This window comes from Cnephaeus nilssonii (assembly GCF_951640355.1).
Source record: "Cnephaeus nilssonii genome assembly, chromosome: 11".
In the NCBI taxonomy this organism is placed as follows: domain Eukaryota; kingdom Metazoa; phylum Chordata; class Mammalia; order Chiroptera; family Vespertilionidae; genus Cnephaeus; species Cnephaeus nilssonii.
In genome coordinates this window covers 71,362,632-71,373,808 of record NC_137082.1, presented here as the reverse complement: position 1 = coordinate 71,373,808, position 11,177 = coordinate 71,362,632, and the positions used below count along the sequence as shown (strand labels likewise).

The window sequence follows — 11,177 nt, the reverse complement described above, 5'->3', positions numbered from 1 at the left end:
TCTGGCTGGTCCTTCCCCGTCCCCTGGCCTGCTGTGTTATAGAACGGACCACTTATCCAGTGGACTGCATCCTTGGTTCTGAGTATTCCTTTTAAGTCCCAACTTCCTGGCCTTGCCTTCCTGTTTTCCTGTCTGTAGCTTTCCAAATCTACCTCTTCTATTGGCCGAGGCTCTTCATTTCACATCTCTTCCTATTAACTGGTTGGCCCAACAATCTATAGCCAAGAAATGGCTGGGCTGGGGTTAGAAGTGAAGGCTGAGCTCTTTCTTACCACAACCCCATGCTTCACCAATGGATGAACTGTGCCATGGTAACCAGTGCTTCCTGGTAGCACCCCCTGCAGGGAGGGCCCTGTGTGTCATAGGAACCCATAGATATTGTGGTTTAAGTAAAGTGAAGAGCCTTCCAGACCCCAGACTCTCATGTGCAGTGTGTGCTCAAGTTTGCTTATATTAGCAACCACGTGGACTCCACCTGGACAAAGCTACGGACATCATAAACATATGCTGTCCTGGCTCCTCGTTCATATCTTGCCTCTTCTCCAAACAGGGTGCATAGCTGGGAGATGAGAACCACAAGGCCCTGCACTAAGTGAGGTCATTCCCTTTGGTATCCAGAAACGAGAAACTGGTCCCACCTGTGGAGACGTAGAGACCACAAATAGTTTTCCTCTGCATGGAGCAAGGTGAGTGCCCCCTGTAAGTAGGGGGTGGGAAGGTACCTTGCGGGAGGTGGTATATGACAAAGCTCAAATTCTTGGGCACCAGTGTCCCATCTCACCCAAGCCCTGGCCATGTGGGGTCTTCGGGAGGCACTTCCACCCACCAGCCTCAGTTTCTTCTTTGTAAACTGGCCTAAGACCCGCTCACTGCCCTGCTATCTTGGGAGGTGGTTGGGTTGTGAGGAAATGAGGGATGAACTGCGGGAAACGTCACTGGCCCTTGGTTATTCCACTGTGATCCGAGTTTTTACAATTTTCCTTTGACCTGAAGTCACATTTTAAATTCCTACCATTTGAAAGGATAGAAGCCACTGCCATTTTTTATCTGCAGCTATTTTACCCCTTCCTGAGCAGAATAAATCTCAGGATTTGTGTTAGATAGCCTCAGTCCCCTCATTCTGTATGGATGAGCCAAGATCTGAGAAAAGAGCATATGACAGGGTGATTTGCTAGGCTGCAGGCTCTTTGAAGGCTGGGGGAGCGCCGGCTGGAGTCGTGGACTGGAGCCAGGCGAGGCCAGCAGAACCAGTGGGGGCTGGGGCCCGGGGACCCGCTCGGGCTCACGGGGAAGGGCCCATGAAAGGAGAAGAGTGAGTTCTTCGTGGGGCTCCTTTTTCTCCCTTTGCTTTGAGATGTTTCTTTTTGAACCTCCAAAGTGACAGCCCTTCCTTGATCAAGTCCCCGGACTTCCAGACAGCTCCCGAGCCCGTGCCAATGGGAGCAGCGTCTGTGGGCTCCTTCCATGTCCCCTCCTGTGGCCTCTGGCTGGGTCACCCTGCCCCCTGGTAGAGCAGAGACCCTGTTTCTCACAGAAGCAGACCCTCACAATCCCCTGCGTATTTTGTTCCAGCGACAAAATAAGGAGCGGACAAACAGATGTGATAGTAAAGAATACACGCTGAAGGGAGTGTTTTCACAGTGTCTGATGAAGGGGAAGAGGCCGCCTTCCCCAACACTGAGCTGAGTGCGTCACCCCAAGCTCCCTGTGGCCCATAGGGTGAAGGTGCACTGTTGGCAGAGCATTCACCCCTGACCCTGGCTCCTCTCCTGACCTCTGGGTGCCCCCCCCCTCCATACTACCCCTGCCCCAGGACTTCCCAACCCTCTTTGCCATTGTCCATGCTGATCGCGGCCTGGATTTCCTTTTCCTGCAGTGGAGACCCAGCCGGGGTGGGAGTCACCTCCTCCAGGAAGCCCTAGGCAGTCTCTCCTGCTCCATGGCTCCTGCGCTGCACCGTGGTTCAGTTTCCCCAGTGCACACTGAGCTGCTGAGTCCTCCTGTCTGGGGCTAGAGCAGCCTCCACGATGCAGCTTCCTCCATCCCAGGCAACCCCAAGGCTGTCCGGTCTTGAGCCCACGCCCCTGCGAGAGACAAGGTAGGGGGTCTCTGGCTGGCAGACCACGTCGCCTGAGGGAACAGGGAATGGTTTTCACTGGCGAAGGAATGATTACAGGAGACTAGCTTTTCCTGGGGAGCCAGGAACGAGGCACTAAAATAGAACTGAAATTCTGGGCCTCCCAGAAGAACTGGCACCAGAAAGAAAGAATTAAATTTCCATTTGTGGAGTTCTCTGCCCAGAAGTTTCTGGTCCTATTTTCCCTCCATAAAATAATTGCTTGGCTGAGAAAGGATGAAGAAGGTAAGGAAAGTAAGTGATATCGCCATTATTCGCCTTTTTGGAGCCGAGAATTTCACCACCGAGGAAGATGCCTCGGCTTCCTCATGTAACATGGAGATAGCGAAAGGACAGGAGCTCTCCCCGGGGAGGGGGTGTCCCTAAGAATGTGGGATGGCACACAGAATGGTTCACCCTGACACCCAGGAGATGCCTAGCAGATGCCGGCTCCCTGTCAGTGACTCACATCCTTTGGCAGGACCCTAGTTTCCCAGGCCTGATCCCCTCGGCCTATTTTAAACCAAAGCATAACTGGTCCACAATGGCCTTTGTCAGGATAGCAGCTGGGTTTCCTAGGAAGATTATGCTGAAAGCTGGGACTCGAGCTGCCCAGAAGCCAGAGGAACTGCCCCGTCTAGCCGTCTCTGTCTCGTCAGTGGCTGTGCCGTCCCAGGTGGGACCCTTTAAGGATGTTGCCTGATGACAGGCCTGAGAGATTGGTCCTATAGCTACACATCCAAACTTCCTTCCCAGCCCCCTCCCCCCCTTTTTTTTTTTAACATAAGAGACTTAGATTTTTACATCCCCCAAAAGAAAGTTTCTTTTAATATATGCTTTGGAAAATAACCAAATCTTATCCTGTCATCTCTCCCAAAGGGGAAGCCCAAGGGTCAGCAAGAGCCCTGCCTCAGTGGTCCCTTTTCACAGACAAGGAGGAGCAGCCATCTTCCCTGCAGTTCCACCCCCTCCCATTGACCACAAAAAAGCAAAGAAAACCTTTATCCAAGAGTGCTGTGGACCAGCAGGCTGGCGTGAGTGACAGAGGGTCAAGGCCCGGGCTGGGGAGGGGATAGCTCCGTGCAGGCAGGGGGGCAGGATGGGGCCCCTGCTGTGGTCTCAGGACAGCCCCAGGTCACTGAAGGAGACTGCAGAGGGCAGCAGGGCAGGGACCCCAGAGCCCAGTTACTGCCCCCACAGCGTGGAGGCGGAGACACATCCCCGTCACTCCCAAGGAGAAGCAGGCCCGGGAGGTACAGCGAGCCTGCATCTCCCAGCACCCCCTCGCTGGCTTGCCATGAGATCCACACACTTAGAAAGCGCAGAAGCAAGAGGTCGGGGAACTGGGAAGTCCGGGGCCTTGTTGTGGGTCCGCGTCTGTGGCTGGTGGGGGTGCAGGGGAAGCCTGGGCCTTTCAGAGCCGCGTCTCCCACAGTTATAGGAGCCCCTCAGAAGGTGCAGGGCCCACCCCGGGCATGGGACCACCAGTCTTCTCCTTGGAGTTGGGCCGGGTGCCGCCTCTTAGTCCCTGAACCCGCCATTGCCATTCACAGAAAAGGGGGTTGGACTGCAGCAGCCTCTGGACTCCGGCAGGCTCCCCATCCCGTCAGGCTAAAAGGAGCTTAAATATTCCAGTGCCACTTCGTATACGAACTTATACTGTTCCTGAGAGGAGGAGAGGCAGACAGGGAGAAGGGAAGGCAGGAGAGAGAGGGGAAGGAAAGGAAAATGCATTTAGAGGTACGATTTTGGAACAAACTTTACCTACATCTGTGCTAACAGTCCGCTCAGAATTATCCATGCAGATTCTGATTCAGTTGATCTTGGGTGGGACTCAAGATTCGACATTTCTACCAAGCTCCCATATGCTACTGCTGGTCTACACACCAGACTCTGAGGGGGACCCCACTGAGAGTAAGTATAAAGATTCACATTTAGGTTCCTTATGTGTGGTCTGTCCCCATCATTGCGCCAGGTCCTATCACTGGGGACTCTACCTGCCCAGTCTCTTTCCATCCCTTTCTCCAGTGTCCTCTACCAATACCTTATTCATAAAATTAGCCTAAGTCAGTGGTCGGCAAACTGTGGCTCTCGAGCCACATGCAGCTCGCGAGCCGCGGTTTGCCTCTCGTTGACTAATGAGTTTGCTGACCACTTACCTAGACTCTTGATTCCAATAATAACAGGCTGTTGTTGTTCCTTGTGATTAAGCCCCTATCTCAGTGGTCGGCAAACTCATTAGTCAACAGAGCTGCAGTTTGCCGACCACTGGCCTAAGTTAATTAGACTGGGATGGGACTGGATCCAAAACATAATCCACACCCTACCCATCCAGAAGCCCTTCCCCTAAGCCTGGGTTAGTGGTACTTCCCTAAAGAACAGGCAGAGAGTAAAACAGAGTGGGGTGTATCAGGGTTAATATTTGGGCTGCCCTGCAGGAAAGATACGTTGGTGAGATTGGGAGCAAAGGATGTCGATTGTAGATGCTAAGTCACTGAGTATTTTTATTATTTGATGCTGGTTTCTTCTGGCACAGGGAACTAGGGTCACGCCCGACCTGGAGGAGAACAGTTCTCGGGACACTCACCAGGGTCTCCACCATGTTGGACTTGTTGTTCCGCAGCGTTTTCACGATGTGGAACACATCAATGATGTTCTGCTGCTGGATCATCTCACACACGCTGCAGATGGCACAGAAGGTCCCGCTGCGGCCTCCCCCATTTCTAAACACAGAGGGAAGGGTGAGTCAGACTCCTTCCTGGGGGCCCCACCAGCAGTGGGGGAGTGGCTACCTTGGCCAAGGGAAGGTAAGGCACTGGCAAAAGCCCTAACCCGAGCCACGTGTCAGGGTTCAAGTCCCAGGGTTCGAGTACCCCGGATCTGCTGTGACCTTGGGTAAGTCACTTTCCTTGTCTGAGCTCCAAGTTTCCCATCCATACAATGGAGGGGTTGGACTAGATGACCCGGGAGAGTTCAATTAGCTTGATGTTTCCTTGGTTCTATGAGCATGTTATAGTCACCCATGGCACACTGACCCCAACCTTCAGGCCTCATAGTGTCTTTATACATGTGCCTGCATCCTTGTCCATGGGGATGCTCTGGGTCCACCCACACATCCAGTGAAGACAGCTGAAGTTGTGTGTGATTTTCCTCCTAGTTTTCCCACCCACTAGGGACAGCAATGCCAGAGACATCTCTCTCAGCCTAGGGTCAGCCAACCCAGGTGTTTGGGTGGGAGCCAGGCTGGGTCTATTTATATACCTGGTTAAGCAAGACCCTACAGCTCTGGAGAGTAGAGATAGAGGGCCCTTGGCAGGGCCAGCTCCCTGCCACTCCTTCTTTCTGAGGCTCCATATGTCATCTTCATGGAGACACCCTCAACTCTTTACAGAGAGTCCCTTTTGGAATCTGCCTGATTTGGAACTCCTGGGCATGTTGCCAAGAGTAACTAATGATTTCATGTAATGGTCTGTGTCTAAGGAACATCTGGACGAAACTAAGGCACTCAATCTCCCAGATGTTTTATCTATAGGACATCCAACGACCAGATGCTTCAAGTACAGACAATTGCCCTCATTCACTGGCCAGTGCCTGCATTTCAGTGTCTGTGGCTCCCAGGTGTGCCCAGGTCCCTGTTGATAGAAGGACACCCCTGTGCTTTCCTTTGGTTCAAACTGCTGGTCACCTTGGACAGGGGAGAGAGGGATAAAAACCAATCACATGGGAAAGAGTGGGGAGGGACCCCCAGGAGGGAGGGTTCAGTATTTTCTGGAGCAAGAACAGCAGAGCCCAAGAGGAAGAGGCATCTCGGGCGGGATGGGTGTGGCTCTCGGCTAAAGGAGAGCCACCCGAGTGTGAGGGAGGGAACTGCAGGGAGCAGAGTTAGCTGGCAGGGAACCAGCCGCCAGTTTCTGGGATGTGGGCAGAGCCAGCTCAGCCTGGCTGATGTCACCCACCAATGAGACATGCAACACCTCATGGCATCTTCCTGAACTACAGTGTGCATCCCTTGGGAAGGGAGATTGCTACAGGTGATGGCCCTTGAGCTGTGCGTGTTTAAGTTCTGTGACTTTTCTGACGTGTGTGCACCTCCTTTTAGAAAGAGAACAATAAGCTGGTTTTGAAAAGACAATTCTGAGGTCAGTAGGTGTTATTAATGCCTCCACTAAGTCCACAAATACTTAATTCTGTAAAGGGTAAGTCTCTGGCCAGGTCTTCCTTAACACACCTTTTTAAAGAGGGGGGCCTCTCAGTCACGTCTCCCCACTGATTTTAAGGTTCTAAGAAGCAAAGGGAATGGTTGTGAATCAAATGTTCCACACTAGCTGTTATCGCTCCCAGTTTGTATTGGTCCGAGGTCTCTAGGATCCTTCTCTTTATACTCCTATGGTGGACTCTGACACAGGCATTTGTGTATTTGCTACCATGATATTGCAGATTTGCATGTTGGCAGGTAAATTGTGTTTACTTTCTAAATATGTCAAAGCCTCACAGAGCCTTAAGATGACGTAATTCAATATACCCATTGGACCGATGAGTAAACTAAGGCTCATAAAAATTAAGGGATTTTCTTGAAGATAGCTTGTCAGCCACAGCCCTCTAAGGGACCTGACTTCCACCCTGCGTGATGACATCAGGGTCTGTTTGACCGGGAATCCCTGTGCCCCAGCTGTGCCTGTCCTAAGACAGGAGGTGAAGGTTCCATTTCACCTCGGTAATGGAAGTATAAACACAGCCAACCTGAGCCCATGGTGCCCTGGGAAAAGTGTTGCAGACACGGTGGATGAACCCCTTGATTTACTCAGAGGGAGTGTGGGTTAATGAATGGCACGTTAGCCTGGAGGCCAGTGGATTCTAATCAAAGCTCCTCTCTTAACTGCCTGATGCCTCACCCTGCCTGTGCCTCAGTCTTCTCACTGTGACATGATAAAATCTACCTCACCGGTGGAATGAGGTGACTCATTTAAGCTCACGTTCCCCTTTCCTCCTTTTCTTCTTCAGGAAATAATAGAGGAGGGTTTAGTTGGTGGAGCCCTCTTCATACTGAGCCTTCTTGTGACTGGCAGGACACATCCTGCTTCCTGCTGGAGGGTGGGACTTACCTGCCTCCTGGGAGCAATGGAGTATGGTCTGACCACACTCCAGGTTTGGGGAAAGGCTGCCAGGTTTTGCATCAGTAAATATGTCACATAACATTAGTTCAGGGCAACCCCAGTCCATTGAACACACTCCCATTGGCCTTTCAGGGATGTTGAGATGTGGTGCAGCCAGGCGTGCCTAGGACTAGTGTTTGTGGCCAGCATCCTCAAGGCCGTCCTATCACCCACCACCCTGTGGCCCTGGCGACGCCTCCATAGTACGGTACTCACAGGCAGTGGACCACTGTGCGTCCCTCCCGCCCGTCGTACTGCTCCTGCCACTTCTCCAGCCGCCGGACCACTTTGAGCAGAGAGCGCTTGGAGGGGGGCGTGTCCCGGTAGGCGGGCCAGCCAATGTACTGGAGGTGCTGGACTATGCGATACCCGTCCTGAGGCTGAGAACAGAGAGGCTGTTAGGGCCGTGGCAGCAGTGGGTGGAAGACAGACTAAATGAGGTCTAAGCCCTGTCATCACGAGGAGAGTCACAGACTCTCTCTTGACTCATCTCTACACTTTTGTGCACACTGATTCTCATGCCATGACTGCCCTGCACCCCTTCTCAACCTGGAAAACTCCTACTCAGTCTTCAAAACCCAATTCAAATATTCCATTCCTCAGGAAAAGCCTGCCCTCTCCCTGAGGTTTCATGTGCCAGAATATATCTCACTTTCCCATTGGATAGTGAACTGTGAGGGCAGGGGCTGAGTTCTGTTCACCCTGGGCCCCAATAAAGGCAATGTCACTTTAGTTAGCCACCATTCCATGGATTACTAATCTGCTCCCTTCCACCCAATACTCCTCCACCCAGCCAGTGAATTTCCTCTGGAAGCAGCTCCTTTTCATTCTGGTGTGGTTCCCAGGGTCTAGCCCAAAGCTTACTATATCCAATCAAAGGCTGCATCTACCGCCAAAACAGCGCGACACTGTGGGAAAGCGCTAATTTCTAAGAAGTGGTGTCTACATGGCAGCAAGTGTGTCAGGAAACAGGCAGATGGCAGGCGGGATGTCGCCCTGTGCGGTTCTGTGTTGGAACCATGGCTGGATCTGGAGCTGGAATCGGCAGAGGCATCACTTCCCCAAGGACGAAATGATCCGAGAGCACATCCCGACCCTCATTAGCGGCCGGTTCCTCTCCCGAAGGCTCCGTCTATTTTGTGTGTGTGCGGTGGAGGGGAGGGCAGCATGGGATGCAATGGCGGCCGCACACTTACCCGGGCCATGTTGCAGATGCGGAATATTCTGTGGATGATGTCCTCGTCTATGTCTGCGGAGACGAACTCCACTTGGATGGGCCCGTAGCACCCGGAGGTCTTCTCAGGCCAGTACTGCATACAGAGCTGGGAAAGAGGCCACAGGAGAGGCAGGGGTGGGAGGGCGTTAGTCTCATGTATCACTAAGCCTTTCTTATTGAAGGCAGATCACACTGGCTAGAGATGCAGAGTATCATGTAGGAAATTAGACTCCACTTCCCTGTTGGGGAGCAGCCACCCATTTTGGGGGGTTTTGTTGAAAAGTCAAAGCTCTGAACACAGAAACACTTTGCTGTGCTGATTTCACACCATTTGTTAGACTTGCTGGGCCTCACTTTCCTCATCTGTAAAATGGGGAGAAGGTATTTACCTCGAAGCGCTGCTGTCAGACTTAGGTAGAGCACTCCAAGGGAAGGGCAGGTATAACCTCTAGTTTTCTTTTCACTAATGTGAACCACGGCAAACACGTCCCCATGCCAGGAAAACGTTTGCAATCATTTCACGATCAGATCATGAATACTTTAGAATATATATAAGCTTTGGCATCGGACATGCTTGGGTGCAAATCCAGGCTCTGTTCCTTACTAGCTGTGTGACCCAGGCCTCAGTTTTCTAATATGTAAAATGGGGATAATTATGCTCACCTTACAAAAGGTGATGTAGCAGGGTGTTGAGAGGTCTTGCCTGTGATCTTTCCTATTTTACTGGAATTGTGAATTAGATCCTATAGCTGAGAGCAAAGGCGACGATGGCCCCTCAACCTAAGATGGTGTCTCAGCCAAAGGTGGTTTTGTCACCCAGGGGACATTTGGCAATGTCTGGAGACATCGTTGATGGTCAAACTTGGGGGTTTCTATGGGTACCTAGTGAGTGGAGGCCAGGATGCCCTCAACCTAAGATTGTGTCTCTGCCAGAGGAGGATTCCAATGAAGGTATACCTTTCCCCTACCCAGGACTCTGGTCCCCAATATCAGTAGTGCAGAGTTTGAGAAACCATGGCCTAAGATCACAAACAATTCCTTAGGTTTATAGTCTCATCAAGAGAGAGAGACAGACACTTTATTCTTCTGTATCTGTTGAGCTACCAGATGACTTCAGTTGGAGAAAGAACATTGAGGTAGCTGGCAGGGGCTGTGGCTCAGAGGGGCAAATGTGTTTCCTCAAATTCCTGCTTCCCAAGGATCATGGGGGTGGACTCTGTTCAGGTCTATAGGCCTCAGCATTGAGCACAGAAAAGAGCTAAGTTGGGGCTGTACGTTTGTCAGGGGCCATTCCAGCATGGACCCTCCACCTGGGGGTGCCCAGAGGATGGAGCCTAGATTCACAAGACCCACCGAGGCCTCTGAGGGCCTCTTGGTCTGCCACAGCCTACACCAGCTTGCAGACAAGGACTTAGATGGTCAGCGGTGACCCACAGCAATCCAGTGGCCTCCTCACAGCTACCACGGATGCAGGATTTTCATGAAAGGTATTGCTGTCCCTTTGTGGAGAGACAGCAGTCACATGCAAAAGTGTCTTTATACTTTCTCTCTCCAGAGCTGGAACCAGAATGGAAAAGCCAGGAGGAGGGAGGATGAAGGAGAGAGAAAGCGCACGTCTCCAAACGTCCTAGCTGTGCAACCCAAATTCCGGCTCAGGGATAACATTGGTCACATGATAGGCCACACCTGGCCAGCACCCAGTTCTGTAAGTAAAGTTTTATTGAAATACCACTGTACTTATTTACGTATTATTGTCTGTGGTTGCTTTCAAGCTACAATGGCAGAATAGCTGAGCAGACCACATAGCCTGCAAAACCTAAAATATTTCCTATCTTGTCCTTCACAGAGAAAGTGGGCCGACCCTGCACTGTCAGCTTGTTCTGGGAATAAAGGAGATGGCGCATGTGAACAAACAGGCATGGCATAAGCACCCACTGAATCCTAGCGATTCACAGTATTATTGAACCTATCAGTGCTCCACGAAAATAACAGTTATGATAATGCCTCACATTTAAAGCTGAAGGATTCTTCTTATCACCTGTCTCAAAAAGCAAAGACCTAACGAACGGTGGCTGCTTTCCTGGCATCTCCACTGGGGGTGAATCCAGCATACTAATGTGTGTGGGTGGCTGTCACGGGGCCCTGTGGCTGGGCAGTCATCGGCTGAGCTGGGCAGGAACGACCAAACCACAATTTGACCTTCATTTCTCTTTGCCATTGGCTCTCCTGCCTTGCACCCTTCCCAGCGATGAGGGACCGGCACTGGTAAGTCTGTGACTGGCCAGAGAAATCGGAACTCATCAGAACTGCCCATTAAAAAATTATTGCCTTTATCACTTGCATTGAATTTGGCCTTGCCAGAAGTTGACCGTGATCCCAACATCAGGTACAGGGGTCCGAGGCATCAGGGAAAGTCAGTTATCCCCCCAGTATTTTCAGTCTGGAGAGAATACAGATTTGTCTCTTTTAATAATATTTCCAGACCAATTTCTCAAGCTAATAGGTTCTACTATGCCTCAAACAAGACTCCTACATTTGGGACACTTCTCTGCATTTGATTTTCCAGGTCACTCTCCCGTAATGCCCAGAGAGCTGGGGAAGTTTGCAGGGTCTTAATCCTAAATCAGAGCCATCCTTCCACTTGAGTTCCCTCACTTGTGAGATGGTGGCAGCAACAGCGTGGGTGACGTGG

The 11,177-nt window shown here is 51.5% G+C and overlaps 1 protein-coding gene across 6 annotated transcripts in view; it reads right to left on the bottom strand.

Annotated features, from left to right (window-relative positions):
- Positions 1 to 3,115: 3,115 nt before the first annotated feature.
- PTPRT (protein tyrosine phosphatase receptor type T) overlaps positions 3,116 to 11,177 on the bottom strand; it is a 932,116-nt gene continuing 924,054 nt past the window's right edge. For all 6 annotated transcript variants that reach the window (XM_079783687.1, XM_079783689.1, XM_079783688.1 and 3 more), the window contains 4 exons: positions 8,466 to 8,591; positions 7,486 to 7,649; positions 4,704 to 4,839; positions 3,116 to 3,781 (listed from right to left, as the gene is read on the bottom strand). In XM_079783687.1, coding sequence (XP_079639813.1) covers positions 3,728 to 3,781; positions 4,704 to 4,839; positions 7,486 to 7,649; positions 8,466 to 8,591 — 480 coding nt within the window. In that variant the 3' untranslated portion in view covers positions 3,116 to 3,727. The remainder of the gene's footprint in view (positions 3,782 to 4,703; positions 4,840 to 7,485; positions 7,650 to 8,465; positions 8,592 to 11,177) is intronic.